General features: G+C 37.5%; 1 protein-coding gene and 1 long non-coding RNA gene across 2 annotated transcripts in view; one reads left to right on the top strand and one right to left on the bottom strand.

Moving 5' to 3' along the window:
- Positions 1 to 392, bottom strand: part of LOC114065274 (ankyrin repeat and sterile alpha motif domain-containing protein 1B-like) — a 216,822-nt gene extending 216,430 nt beyond the window's left edge. Inside the window, exon 1 of the mRNA XM_027899036.1 lies at positions 134 to 392. Within this exon, the coding sequence (XP_027754837.1) occupies positions 134 to 295 (162 nt within the window). The 5' untranslated portion in view covers positions 296 to 392. The remainder of the gene's footprint in view (positions 1 to 133) is intronic.
- A 2,529-nt stretch (positions 393 to 2,921) lies between these two features.
- LOC114065276 lies at positions 2,922 to 15,047 on the top strand. The gene is made up of 3 exons (XR_003572909.1): positions 2,922 to 2,933; positions 6,544 to 6,550; positions 14,893 to 15,047. It is a non-coding gene; the product is annotated as an uncharacterized LOC114065276 (long non-coding RNA).
- The last annotated feature ends 1,024 nt before the right edge of the window (positions 15,048 to 16,071 follow it).

Below are 16,071 nucleotides of genomic sequence, written 5' to 3'. Positions count from 1 at the left end.
ACATTCCCTCTGAGGATTTGCAGTGTGAAAGATTCACTTTTTATTTCATCTCTGAAACAACATACTGAAAACAGTAACAGCATCTTCATAAGACCATATATTTGCTAGTACTTAAAAAATGAACAAAACTTACTTCTTCCCATTCTGATGTGAAGGAAGGTGTTCTCTCTGAATTCCCTTTGGAGCACTGTTGATTTGGTGTGGGTTCACTCCAATTGCTTCTTGCTTTTTTGTCATTTGGTGGATGGGTGATAAGATTAGAATCAGATTTCGAAACATTTTTGCACAAATGCATTTCAAGCAAAGTCTTCGGTAAAGATCGTATTCTCCCAAGTGTGCATGCTCGCTCCACAAATCCCCCAGTGGTAATAACCCATTGTTCACTTATCCTTGGAGCACCAACCAGCGTATGATTTTCTACTGGTTTATTTTTAGTATGAAATATGGTTCTGTTTACAATTGGTGGTTTTTTTTTCTTAACAGGTGGATCAGAGCTGCTTTCTTTCCGTAGCTGTATCTGCTGTACTGTGCTCTTGCTCAAAATGCTTTTCTCTAGTGGACCACTGCACGGGTTTACTTTACTGTACAGCTGGAATGGATTTTCAGGTGGGTCACATGCAGGTGATGATCCATGAAGTAAACCTGCAAACTGCTCAGTGGGGTGGCCTTCTGGAAACTCACTTTCAGTGGACGTTTCACCCTGGCAAAGTTGCTCTGAAATGAGAGAGAATACTGTAAAAAGAACCAGATGATAAAACACTGCAAACCACAAAACTTTTACTCTCCTCAAAATTGCTTTTGTATGCTGCTTGGTTCTTATGTAAAGAAACAAAAGGTAAATTTGAAATGAACTTATTTATTATTTTCTTAAAAAAAAAAAAAATAAAAAAATCTCTCTCCTTAAACTTGACTATTTTACCCTGACTGGTGGAAGAACAACCAACAGTGCTCAGTGCTACATATAGATTCCATGAAAAAACAAATTTATAAAACAGGCCATTGCTATTCCATCAACATAATGGTGTCTCTTTTAATATGTTATAGAGTTGAAATGAGTACAAATTACATATACAGTTATTATATACAGTTTCATATGATAAATTAGGTAGTTGGTTTGTAGGTGGTAAAATACATGAAGAATCAGTATTGTCAGGATTATTCTTAGTAAATTTTTATTTTATAGTCATTATAATAATAGTGAATTTAAACTATGATGCCTTTTTACTGACAGTCTCTAAATAATAGATCTGAGCCTTGCTTTTATTTCTAGGAACTTCTGAACACAGAAATCATTGGAATGCAATTTAGAAGATATAGACACAGAAAGGAACTACAGAAACTTTTTGCACAATTCAGAGTCAATTATTAAAAGTTTAAAGCTCCTTTTTATGCCTGTTGCTGTAAGGAGTAGGAGGCTTAAAAAAAAAGAGACTTTTTCTACCTGTGCTGCTTCATAGAAAATGTTGGTGTGGTTAACATCACTTTATCCACATAGCATTAAGTTATTATATTTTACTCAGAATAACTGTGTCCCTGCTAATGGTCACATCGCTATAACTACTTCATTAATGATAAATACATTCATCTCATTCTTGCTAGAAGTTGTATGTTCATATATAGACTCCAAGTGTAGGACTATATGCACAGCAGTAGCTACCAGAAGAAATGAAACAGATCATGTCATAATTTGCAAAGAAATTGAGCAGTTTTCTCCTATTAGCTAAAATATCTGCTTGCAATAAAACCCACAACCAAACCTCAAATTATCACTTCTAAAAGAAAACTGTTCTATTTTCTTCAGCGTTTTGTTTTTCTTCAGTGTCTTGTTTCTTCAAAACATCATCAGATCTTTTACTAGTCAGCAGCATAAAAAAATAAAATTAAATGTTTTTCTTATTTGTTAAATATCATGATAAAATTCTAATCAAGCTTAAGAGTGCCACCTAAGAAAATATACTTTTCTTCTTTGGGAAACAACTGACTAGAATACACACTTCAGACATTTTGCAACTAAAAATATGTGAGCCGTTATGGAGAAAGGTTAAATGTAGGACATGACAGAGCTTAAGGGATCAATAAACGCAGAAAAAGTTGGTTTAGGGGAAAAAAGCAGGAGAAAAGAAGGACATGGGACATTCTCACTTTCTTTGATTTCTGAAAGTTGCAGAATTATACATGTGTTGGCAATTTTGAAGGTGAATTTAAAATGAGAAATAAATGATGCAAATAATTATTGGCTTTGGTGGCTCTCCTTTTCATGAAAAACCCAGTAGATGAGATTCCACTCCAGATTAAAACATCTCATTTTACATATCCACATGAGTAAGAAATATGTAAGTTTCCACCACAATCAGATAGATAAAATCGAGAGACTGCATCACTCCTTGCACTCTTAACTGTGTTGACTAGTCTAACAATGACTATTATTATGACTATTATTATTTTGTGCACAGATACCTACATTTAGATATCTCAGTCATGAGCTGAATCCTATTCTGATGTTCCAGAAATGTCTCTTATAGCTGTGTATTGAACTCATTTAAGAGGTGAATGTTTTTGTCAGAGCAAAGTAAACCAGGAAGAATAAATCAGAAGAAAGAAAAGCTTATAGACACATGGATTAAAAAATTTCACTAATGCCTACATTAATTTCGCTAATATCTTTGCTACATCTATACTACTTAATAATACTGGCCAACAGCTATAGGATCTGAAGGAATTACTAGACTCATGCCCTTTAGCTTAAACTCTTCTCAAGACAGAGCTGGCCCATCCAAACAATTACTGGGAATGGTCTCTGGCCTCAGCTAAAACTTGCACTATGTTTGAATACTGTCTAGGTGATTACTCAGTATTGGCCAAACCTTGCAAAAACCTAAACAATTTAACAGTACAGACTGCCAAGAACCAATGTCATCTCATGCCCTGATTTTGTCCTCTGTTGCTGTGGTCATTCCTCTGTGGTCAGTAAGTATATGTAGTGACCACTAGAAAGTGCGTGTGTGTATGTCTTACTTTCTAGCAGTGGTGCAGTGACAGCATATTAAAACATTACTTCTGGTGGTTTTGTTAGTCAGAGTGGCAGCAGTTTATAATGTATTCAAAGACTTCAACTGTATTGTATGAGCCTTTTTCAGCTTGATCTTTCACTACAGTTACTGCATTGTGTACACATAAGTATATAGATAATCTAATCTAGGAATAGCTTTCACCTTTAAAATACCCGTGCAAATACTTTAGGGAAGTCAGGAAAGATTAAAACAAATATTGCCTGTGCAACCATTAATCTTCTCATGTGTTAGTAAGCACTGTATTTCACTATTTATATGATCACTATTAGCTTTCAAAAACACCCTGCTCGTTTCACTTAGTGTTCAGAATGAAGTTTGCTTGCTGAAGAAGCTCCTCAACATTTTCCTAGTACCATAGAACTGTTTAGGTTAGAAAAGACCTCTAAGATCATCAAGTCCAACTGTTACCCCGCCACTGCTAAGTCCACCACCAAACCAAGTCATAGAATCATAAAATCAACTGGGTTGGAAAAGACCTCTGAGATAAACTCCAACCCTTGATCTAACACTGCTGTGGTTATCAGAACATGGCACTAAGGGACACATTCAGTCTCCTCTTAAAAACCTCCAGGGATGGTAAATCTACCACCTCCCTGGGCAGCCCATTCCAATGTCTGATTACTCTCTCTGTAAAAAATATCTTTCTAATATCGAACCTAAACCTCCCCTGGTACAGCTTAAGACTGAGCCCTCTTGTCCTGCTGATAGTTGCCTGGGAGAAGAGACCGACCCCCACCCGGCTACAACCTCCTTTCAGGTAGTTGTAGAGAGTGATGAGGTCTCCCCTGAGCCTCCTGTTCTCCAGGCTAAACAACCCCAGCTCCTTCAGCCTCTCCTCACAGGACTTGTGCTCAAATCCCTTCACCAGCCTCATTGCTCTTCTCTGGACCTGCTCCAGCACCTCAATATCCTTCCTGAACTGAGGGGTCCAGAATTGGAAACAAAGTCCCTATGTTTCACATCTTCACATCTTTTAAATACCCCCAGGGATTTATATTCTCTTTGCTAAAAAAGAGTGGTCCTAATACCTATTTACTGCACTCCCTTTAAATTCTTCTTTGTATATCAAGTTATTCAATAGCTCTTCAAATTTTTTACAACGTGGATTATCTAAGGGGCTCACATATATGAACTTTTTGGGGTATCTTTTTAGGGTGAGGCTATAATGTGATAATATACTAATTTAATAAATGGGAGATAAGGCACAAGGATATAATGATGAAAACATCCAGAAGTTTGGGCATCCAATTTGAAATCCTTCAAGATTTTCAGAGTAATTAACACTGTGTAACAGAATATTTTCAAAACACAGTTGCTATTAACTTCAGTAGCTTAAACAACTCAGACCCCTAGTGTGTCAAATTCAGCACTCAAAAAACCGAGGAACACTGTTAATGACTATTTGGATAAACTTTGGTCTGTCTTGATCAGTAACAAAAGCTCTGGCAGAATACTCTCCCTGTGGTGTTCAGCTGCCTCAGCTGTCAATTCTCTTTAGAAACTTTTGCTTCCAGTAAGAGCTTTCTTAATTATGAGATAAAGTAAGCGAAGATCTCATAGCTATGCCTTCTTCACTTCATGATTTTGAGCAATGCAAATAACATCTATATCGAGCAATGAAAAAGACTGGGATCATCAGGAAAAAAAAAATCATGTGGTCATGATAAAGGTTAAGAAGAAAGCAGCATTGCATGGTGCAGCGAAACCCTAGACCAGGTTATCCAGAGTGGTGGCATCTCCGCCCCTGGAGGGTTTCAAGACCTGTCTAGGAAAGACATGTCTGATCTCATGAGGACAGTCCTGCTCAAAACAGGAGGATGGACTAAATGATCTCTGGATGTCACTTCCAACCAACACTTCCATGGCGCAATTACAATTCTGAATCTTTTGACTTTTGAATTAACAACTGTTAAATCTAGTGCTCTTTAAATACAGACTCATATTATTATTTTAGCTTCCTGATGCAGTTAATGCTTAATATTTTTATGTTCAGGAAATAAGGAAAGCACAGAGATAGCAATACCACTGCTCTAAATGGTATAGAAAGTTTGCAGATGACACAAAACTGGGAGGAGCTGTTGACTCCCTCAAAGGCAGGGAGGTCCTGCAGAGACCTTGACAAATCAAAGGACTGGGAAATCACCAACTATACGAAGTTCAACAAGGGGAAGTGCTGCATTCTGCACCTCGGATGGGGCAACCCTGGATGTACGTACTGACTGGGGAATGGGGTGCTGGAAAGCAGTGCCGCAGAAAGGGACATGGAGGTCCTGATCAACAGCAAGTTGAACATGAGTCAGCAGTGCCCTGACAGCCAGGAGAGCCAATCATGTCATGGGGGGCATCAGGCAAAGCATCGCCAGTCAGACAAGGGAGGGGATTGTCCCGCTTTGCTCTGCACTGGGGCGGCCTCACCTTGAATACTGTGTGCAGTTTTAGGCACTGCGATATAGGAAAGATATTAAGCTCTTAGAGAGCTGAGGTCACTTGGTCTGCTCAGCCTGGAGGAGATTTAGGGGAGACCTGCAGTTACAGCTTCCTCATGAGAGGAAGAAGAGGGGCAGGCACTGGTCTCTCTTCTTTGTGGTTACCAGTGACAGGACCCAAGGGAATGGCCTGAAGTTGTGTCAGGGGATGTTTAGGTTGGATATTAGAAAGAGGTTCTTCAGAGGGTGGTTGGGCACTGAATAGGCTCTGCAGGGTCACATCACCAAGGCTGACAGAGTTCAAAAAGCATTTGGATGATATGCTCAGGCACACGGTTTGGCTCTTGGGGGTGTCCCTGAGCAGGGCTAGGAGCTGGAGTCAGTGATCCTTGTGGGTCCCTTCCTACTCATTATATTCTGTGATTCTCTGAGTCTGTGAACCTAAAGTATAAAAAACTTCAAAAAGGATAATATACTACTACTCCTGTATCTTCGCTAAAACAGGCAACTTTATTTAAAAAAAAAAATTCTTAGCTTTTTATAATTACTCATATCTGAGACTGGTATATTTTTATTGTTGCATATTTCTGTCACAAATTTCAAAAAAACTGATACTGACATAAATATTTCCACTGAGGCTCAGTAGTAATGCATAAAATGTGATATTTTATGTATTAAATTCTGTCTGTTTCTAAACATTCTTGGTCTTTTGAATACTGCTGGGCATTGAAAAAACCCATGTCATTAAGTTGCTTATAGTAATCATCAATGTTCTGATTGGTTAGAATTAACTATAAATCTACAGATATATATGAGAAAATCAGACTCTCCATTTTATTGTGTTCTATACCCGAACTTTATCACATGCTATTGAACACTTTATTAGATTCTTATTTTTATTTGTTTCAGCCAAATTAACTCATACTAAGAAATTATATGATATATAATGACATTGCATAGGTCTCTAGTCACTGAACAGTCATTTAATGATACCAATTTGCTCTCTCATAAGCATTTGAGTAAGCCTTCTGAGAAGGGACTTTAAGCAAGAGGGTGGGGATACAAGGGAGAGTGAGTAGGGGAAGTTCAAACTCTTGGACTGAATCCCAGTGGAGAGAATCTTTCTGCTTATAAATTAGGTTTTGTTTTGTTTTGTTTTTGTTTTTTGTTTTTTTTTTTTTTGCAAGTACATCTATTTCTGTAATCATAAAAAAGAAAAAAAGCCAACAGAAAGAAATCTTGCTTCCTTAGCAGATACTGCTTTTCTTACCACTTTATCCTTGTACTTGTCAATAGTATCATAAATACCAAAACATAAACAGATGTCATTTCTACATAACTTTAGTGTTATTACAAGTGCACATACAGCTTATCCATCTGAGCGGATTACTTCTGAAAATCACTGTGATACTGCTGTATCTGTGTTACATGGAAAACATTTACATTTGTAACTCCAAATAAAGTCAGTTGTGCCATAATCTGGAAGCCACAGATACATATTGCTATTATCACCAGTTTATATACAACCAAACTAGTATTTAGGCAGCAGATTGCAATTCAATCAGCTATTTATTTTCACACTGATGCACCACAGCACAGTTGCTCGTGGTACATATATAGAACTCTATGGAATACCACTTCTCACTTTCAGTATTTGAGAGTTATAATTTACAGATGCTTCATCAAACTCACATCATTTTTTCCTCAATCTGACTCCAAGACTGTGGAGCACATTAAGAAAATCGGAGGCATACTAAAGACTGTGAATTCTGCATTCATGTAAAGTTGAAAATCATCTTATTCACATTTATATCTCAAGAGATTTCATGTTCAAAACTAAAGTACATTCAGGAGAATAACAGTTGTTAATAATACTAATGAAAAGAGATGTAATAGATAAATTATAATGACGGAGTTGGATCTTTCACAGGCTTTGCTGTTGCCATGGTACAAGTTTCTAATGTAAAATAAAAATTCATGAGAAAATTGTTCTATAGCTATGGTAACAACTGTATTGTGACACATGCAGTATTAATCTATTCAAGTTCTGCTTTCATTTGATCCAAAAAGATGTTTTTAGCATCAAACTCTGCACATGTGTAATATTTGCCCAAAAATGTATTTTCAACTCCCTTTTCCCCACACTCAATTGATAAAACGAACAAGCAGAAGTGAGTAATATTTGCAGACTACCCTCTTATAGAAGAATGGTAAGCAAAGAAGTCTTCTTATTTGCATAGTAAAGATTGCACTAGAGACACTGGAATACCTTCAGTAGAGAGGATATCAGTTGTATTGCCAGAGTGATATATAATGGGGTGATCAGCCAGAAAATGCATAAGACAGAAAATTCACAGTCTTTAAAAACTGAAGTAGCAATATTCAGGAAGGCATTATTTTATACAGCACACAACAACATGGTGCTTCGACCAAGCTCCAGCTCTTTGATGACAGCATGTTGGTTGTTGGTATCCTAGATGAGGCAGAGCAATGTTTTCTCACTATAGTAAAAATTATAGCAAAGTACCACAGGCCTATGGGGGAGATATAAGACCATGATTACTAAGCAACTAATGAAGAATGTGGGCTTCTGCTGTCACCAGCAACAACACAGAAAAGGAGCAATAGCGTCCAGCCAGATTACAGTTTCTTCTGCTTTTCCCTAAATCTAAAGAAGCCACCAGAATGTGACTGGCAAGGTTGGTGTTGGTGGTCTCCAGGTTCTGTGCCCAGGTTCCAAAATTGCCAGCTTCTGAAAAAACATACAGCCCCTTAGAAATCACACTGAGTGTCTCTGTGGGTTATGTGTTTGCTCTTACTAGCTTCACAACCACCAATACACCCCCTTAACATCACAGTCTTAACTTGACTGTGTTCTTAGGGTTTTCCTGCCTCACTACCTCTACCTTCATATTTTCACTGTCCACATTTGATTCATCTGTTTCACAATGACCTATAAGGAACAGAAAAGTTGAGAAAGATTTTGGGGGAGAGATATCTCCATATGGCGTTTTCTGCAAATTGCTTGTCAACCTCTAATGAAGAAAAAAAGCTTTCAGTGAGGAAGGATATTAGTAATTACTGCTAATTCTAATCACATTATAATACCCAAATATAGTTCTTGCCCAAATTTTCAGAAATAGCAGTGTAATCTGGTAGAAACAGAGTTAATTTTAACTCCTATTGAGCTGTTTTGACTCTTCTGTATATTTTCAGAAATTTGTTTGGAGATATATATATTCTGTACTTGAGGTGAACATAAATGTAATTTTTGCATCAATCACATAAAGGGTTAAGCTTTTACTGCAAAATTCAACATAGACAAAAATAAAGAGCTGCAGCTGCCACCTCCATAATGCCGTTTCCATGAGAATTTCTTTCTATGTGACTATATAAGGCATGGTTCCTAGACGTCTTAATGACAGACAGGCTCTCATGAACCATCACATTTTACAGCACAAGAGTCTGCCTTATACCCTCACATTAAAATAAGAATCGTTCAGAAAACTAAAATGTTAACACGTTTATGGACTAAAAATATCAGACAGATAAAATAATGGTCAGCATCCCTCAGGCGAAACACTTGATGAATTCAATACACTCGTTCAAGCTGAAATTCTACTGGAATATTTTGGCTCTATCATACACCAAAAATAACAATAAAACCAACCAACTCAGTATTTCTTTGTAACTTTCAGGTAATCTATCATAAGAATTTTCAAGACGTGAATGGAAATAGATGTAAAATGTAATTTTGCAGAAAGTTCACATATACTTGCATTGAGAAATTCTGTAGTGATCTCTTCTTGCAGGAGAAAGTCAGCAGTTGAGTGGGTTGTGGCTGTGCTCAGAAAGTACATGTTCATTTGACAGTGTAGTACAGCAGGGAAGAGGAAAACTGTGTGACACTTAATAACTACAAACACTGCAAAGCACTATGAATGTGATAGGTGAGCTCTTGAAACCATATTCTTTTGTGGAAGACTGTAATGAAACCTCGTTAAATGAGATTTCACACATCAAATGCAAAGACGGAATTGCAAAGCAGTCCAACAAGTGGGACCACAATTTACTAATGTTCAAGGAAAAAGACACTGGTAAAATAATGGATGATTTTTAGAATAATGTTTCTAAAAGGAGATATTGCCCAACAATTTCATTTGAAAGGAAGGGTTTGTCCAAGTAAACATTCAGTTTCCCCAAGCATGAGAAAAAAACAGAAAAGAAGCAAAATATATGTTTTGTCCTTTGCTCTGATCATACAGTTCTCTTTTGTAACCTCGGTAAAGAATATGTTTCCAATCTGAGCAGTATTTTTAAGATACTTCAACTTGCCTCTCCTCATTCCACGCACAAGCTCTATTTCAACTTACATTTCAAATCCAGAAAGAGTGGAACTGGTGCTTTCATAAGCCATAATGTAAACTAAAGGCCCTCTGCCCCAAATGACCTCCTTTAGCTTTTGCTAAATCTTTCGTTAGGTTGTATAAACAAAGCTGTAGTGACAAAGAGTGTATGAAAATGAAGAATGTCTAAAAAGTATCTCTGGCTGTAGAATTACAGTCCAGTTCTAGATGTAGGTACATACACAGTAATGGAATATTACATTCAGAAGTGAAATGTCTTTCAACTCCATGTGGAATATGTACTGAAATTTTATATAATTGCTTACATGTAACTGTTTTGAAACTAATCACTAAAAACCATAGTCTTTTAGTTATAAATACCAAGTGGGGATAATGTAAGAATGAAAAACATTATCTGCATTTATTTTCTCCTAATTATTTATTTGGGGGTTTCAAATATGAGAGGATAACCATATAATTTCTTTTGAAAAGTATTTACAAAACATAAATGATCTTAAAAAATAAATCCACGCAATTACATGCAAAACGATTTAGCTAAGAATAATAACTTTCCAGGCAGACTGGGAATCTCTAAAAGCTGTCTACTTTTCACAAATAACTGCAGTTGCTTTAAAAAGTATTGTTACATACAGAATGCTTAAAAGCAGATTTTTTGAAAAGAATATGAGATTCAGGTGACTAAACACAGACATATATATGGCCATTTTTAACACTATAGGATATCCAAGGTAATGGCACTTACTTTAGATAGGAACAGACGAATTGTTAGCATTTTAAGTTATGATTGCTGATACTTCTACCAAACCAGCATTCAAGTTAAGAAGCCAGATCACCTAAGTGACATAGAGCACAAAAGGTTGGCTGACGCCAGATATCAGCTCAGGACATTTTGGAAACAGATGCACATTTGGAACATGGAATTAACCTGCTATGAATTACCTGTGATTGCTAGGAGAGTCAACGTGTAGCTTTATTAAGCTACCAGGATGCACAAAAGCACTTCTGTAATTTCAGATATAGTTATAGGAAAAAGAAGCATCAGACTACAATAGCACAGACATGGAAGAGCAGTGAACGAACTTGGAAGACAAATATAAACTTTTGTGCTCCATTACAAATGACACTTTATTAAGTTTTCTCACTAAATAAATACAAATAAATAAAATTATGATGAAAAACTGTATGAATCATAAACTAGTTGTGGGACAGAAGCTCCCACAGAGACAGAGAGGCACAGTTTAATGCAATTAAAGCCTCTCTTATGTAACTGGTTGAAAAGTCACGCAACACAAGCGCTACACATAGAAACCCCAAAGGATTTATCTTCTATTAGGACCGGAAAGTTAGAGGACAGTTGCATCTACTGAATAGCTGACATTATCATTCACCCTGCTGCTCTTCAAACAGAAGGTATCACTGAACAGCTCCACAGCCAGAGCTGCTGTAAGAATGGACTCTAATCTGCTTAAAGGGCAAATCAGCTGCCCCAGTTTGGGTAGAATAGCTGAGATCTGGTTTATTTTGATTGAGATGGATTAAAAGTTCTCACAGAAACCCTTCTGCTGAAGCCAAATCTGGGGACAGACTATGAAAGAAGTGCAATGACAACGAGGTGCTGGTAACATCTACAGCTGTTTCCACAGAATTCTACCATTCTTGAAAGCATGATGCTTCTCTGCAATATAAGGCTCAGCTCTCCTCTCTGAAATACAGCAGGTAGATATTCCCTTAAGGCACCAAAATAGCTCTGTTTTTCAAATATGTTACACATACTAAGAATAACATTTTCTCAGATACATGTAATAATGTGCAGGATGACAATAAATATTAGCATGATCTAATAAAGAGGAATAATTTACCAAGCTAAAAGGATTTAAGATGGTAGAGCTTTCAAAAACATCCTCCAGACCACGAGAAACACATAAATAAAGTTGAGAGTGTAAGAACTGTAATTAGGAAAACAGAAACTGAGCCTAAGGGATCAGAAAATACACTAATATTAGTGGGAATTATCATATTCTAGTCCTTTAATTCAGATACCAGATTCTGTTCAGGTAACAGTCTAATCACAATCTCAGGAAAATAGATTGTAGAAAACTCTTCCTTACCAGAGAACCCCATTCAGCTGTTGGCACATCTTTAATAAGTAAAGGAAACTTCCTTACTATGTAATTAGATATTCTGGATTTGGAAAACAGTTATATAGAGAGTTACCAACTTCTCATCTACAATGCTAAAAGATAAATGCTTCAAGGTAGGTTTTATCAAGTTCATCAGGTCCTTAAACCAGATACATTTGAAGCAAGGTAGGACTAGAATGTTATTACTGCCTCATTCTGCTTTAATTTATTTATATTTCACTTGGTATGAGGAAGATTGATGAACAAACATCAGTAATTATGTTTATCTGTGAACTATGAACTAAAATCAGTCAGATCTGATCTTCCTACCACGTATTTCTGATATTTAAGCAAGTGTGCTTCCATTTCACCTGAGGAACAGATGAGGAAAGAACAGGTCACTGTGATCCTGTTTTGTAGACATGTAGACGGGCAGAATCTCCATCAACAGGGAAGTTCCATGCAAATACAAGGTAAACAGATATCATATGCCTCCTGCAGACAGAGCTGTGGATTCTATCTTGGTTTTACAATCTCATTACAAGGGATTCCCATTTTCAACTGGAAACATCACATGAAGCTGAGGAAGATTTCACTTGCTATTATGGATTCTACAGAGAAAACTCTGACAAAGTGCAGGGAATTGCAATTAGGAGAGTTCAAAAAATGCATGGAATAATCTGTATTTATGAACTGTAATATGCATCAGTTTAAAGTGACAGTCTTTTTAAAGAAGGACTATATATCTAAGAGGGCAAGGATAGAGGAGAGGCAAAAAAGTAATACAGATTTCCTAAAAGCTTTGTAAAGCCATGACTGCTATTCAGAGAGGCTACTATGAAGTGTACACTTGTATGAATGCTGAAAAATAATTAGGAGATAATCTAAGTATTTTATTTTTATTTAGAAGAATCCCTTCAAAATCTTTGTACAACAACCCAAGAGCTAGAAGACATGTATTTCAAACAATTTGGTTAGCTCACCTGTCTACTTCAAAGATTTGGGGAGGTGAGATTGAACCACTTCATTATTTCTAATTCACTGGAACATTAGCATCTTTTCTAGTGGGAGGCCTATAGGAGATAATTGGAATTCCTTTGTACTGAAAACAACAAACAGTGGCATTCTGTTTGCAGCAATGCATTTGTCTATTGGCCACACCAGAGTTTTGTACATGGGAAATATTGTCTGCAAAGGTATTTGAGATACCATCTCCCCTTTAGGTACGACAGTTCTCCATTCTTCTGGCTCTGGTCACTGTGGTAATTTAGGAAAGAGATGGTTTCTTGCATTTATGGTGTGCTTCCTGACTGTGGAGTTCATGTGGGTAAGGTGAAAGACTGTGCTGCATTTCTCTCAGCTTCCCTCACTGAAAGATTAGAAATGGTGCTTATTCATTTCACATGACAACAAACAACCAAACCTCATTATTTTTCAAAGGCATCTTCAAGACAATGATTTCAAACACATCTCAGTACTGGACAGTAGAGTCAATATGTTTGAGCTTTTAGAATCTCTCTCTCTATTGTTTCCGTTCTGGAAAGGTACTTACTTTTGGCAGGTATATATTAATTTCGGTGAGCATGGCATGGTTCAAACTGTCCCTTCTGGAATCCTTGTTTTCAGACACTACAGGAAAAAGGTCTGAGCATTTGATTCAGCTGCCTAGTACACACTCCTTTCCTGCCCCTAGCTACACTCTGCTCCTTTGCCCTGCTTAGCCCCAAAGAAAAGAGAAGTTACTAAAATTGACAGTGGTCAAGTTCTTCATCAGTCAGACATACAAGAGGAGCTCAAAGCTTTGGCCCAGTCCCAGAGATCTGATATCATTGGTGTAAGTGAAACACGGTGGGATGAGTCCTGTGTTGGATGGTTACAGGCTCTTCAGGAGAGACAGGCAGGGCAGAAGTGGAAGGGTGGCACTGTAGGTAATAGAAGGGTTAAAATACATGGAGCTGACAGCTGACAATGACACAGTTGAGAGCCTCTGGGTAAGAACTAACAAATAATGTATATGTCATCGTGGGAGTCTACTACAGACTTTCCAGCCAGGACGACAAATTATTCTTTCAGGAAATAAGTGACACTTCCATGTCAACTGCCCTTATCCTTATGCGTGACTTTCTCTCGCCAGAAGTGCACTAGTAGCATCAGAGAGGTGCTACAACCGGGGTCAGAAGATCCCTAAAAAAACAAGATAACAACTTTATGGAACAGGTCTTAAGGGTGCCGATTTGGCAAGATGACCTTGTTGATCTGCTTCTTGTCAACAGAGTCGATCTCGTGAGCAAAATCGAGATTGGCAGCCATTTTAGCCACAGTGACCACAAAGGGATTGAGTTTGAAATCTCTATTGACTGGAGGAAAAGTGCCAGCAAAACCTCAACTCTGGCCATGAGGAGGGCAGACTTCAGACTGCTCAGGGAACAAGTAAGTGAAGTCCCCTGGTAAAATGTTTTTTCAGGTGCTGAAGTCCATCAGTGCTGGTCACTTTTCGAACATCACCTCCTAAGGGCACAGGAGAAGGCAAGCCACAAATGCCATAAGCCAAGTGGGTGAGACAGAAGGCTGGCTTGGCTGAGCAGGGATCTTCTCTTGGAAATAAGACAAAAAAGGTAGGTGTATGCCCAGTGGAAGCAAGGTCAAGTAACATGGGAGGAATTCACAGAGGCTGCCTGCTGCTGTAGGAAGAAATGATCAATTCCCAATCAACCCTGAACTTGTGCAGGACCTGCTGTTCCAACTGGATACCTACAAAACTATGGGGCCTGATGGGTTTCATCCAAGAAACCTGAAAGAGCTGACGGATGTCATCACAAAACCTCTTTGGAAGATTTTTAAGTGGTCTTGGGAATCCAGAGAGATCCCAGTTGACTGGAAGCTCACAAACATTGGCCAAGTTTTCAAGGGCAAGAAGAAGGACCCCAGAAACTACAGGCCAGTCAGTCTCACTTCAGTGTCTGGTAAAGTTACGGAGAAGATTATTCTGGGAGGTATTGAAAAACACCTGAAAGACAATACAGTCACCGGCCACAGCCAGCACGGCTTCACAAGAGGAAAGTCCTGCTTATTGAATCTGATTTCCTTTTACGACAAGGTAACCAACCTCATTGATCAAGGGAAGCCAGTTGATGTAATCGTTTTGGATTTAAATAAAACTTCTGATACTGTCTCTCACAGGATCCTTCTGGACAAAATGTCCACATGGCTGGATAAACACATGCTGAGAAATCATGTAGCAGAATTTAATTGCTCCAATATCTCATAATCGAAAGGGATTGTAAAACAACTGTGTATTTCATCTACATTCTCAGTTGTAGAAAAATTAATATTGGTATACACAGTGTTGTTGAAAAAGACAATTTCTTTCATTGCCTCAAGGCCACTGATGCTACTACACAGACTGGTGAAGGTTCAGGATCGACTGGCTCTGAAATAACACTGATTTTCCCAGTGTTTTCTTTGATGAAATTTTGCTCTGGCAAGTTTTCTAACTTACCAAACACACCCATGAGAACTGAGTAGGCAGAAGTAGTTCATTAAGTCAATCATAATTAAAAAATAATTGCATGAAACAATATTACAATTGTTTTAATTAGCATAGTCTTCATTTGGAATAAATCAAAAATCAGATGACCACGATCTCCTGAGAAATTTACGTAAGCCAGTTTTTGCTTTCTTTATACAAGCAAGCAAGCATCGCTAGCAGCTCAGCATAGCAGACAGCACTGTAAGAGATACCAAAGCAAAACCTGATAGATGATTTTTTTTTCATTTTTTTATCTTTTATTGTTAAAATAATGAGAAATTGCCTCAAAAATTTAATTACTTTTCTGATTAAAAGTGGGCAAACACCCTCTTTTGTAATAATAGGAGAGAGAAGAAGGGGAGAGAGAGAGAACAGCAGCAAAGAATGAAGCCATCCTGACGATCACAAATTCGAAACCCAGAAACTTCTGATGAGATTTTCAAATTACAATTTATCCTAAAAAGGACCATTGCACCATAGCCTAATTTAATGTGCAATGTGTTTTAATGTTTTTTTAAATTAGTTTTTTAAAATCTCATGAAGATACAGAGATTAAAT

This window comes from Empidonax traillii, unplaced genomic scaffold, assembly GCF_003031625.1.
Source record: "Empidonax traillii isolate 1590-97213 ecotype Southwest subspecies unplaced genomic scaffold, ASM303162v1 scaffold634:size670481, whole genome shotgun sequence".
In the NCBI taxonomy this organism is placed as follows: domain Eukaryota; kingdom Metazoa; phylum Chordata; class Aves; order Passeriformes; family Tyrannidae; genus Empidonax; species Empidonax traillii.
The sequence above is the reverse complement of the archived record's forward strand: the minus strand, read 5'-3'. Positions and strand labels throughout refer to the sequence as shown.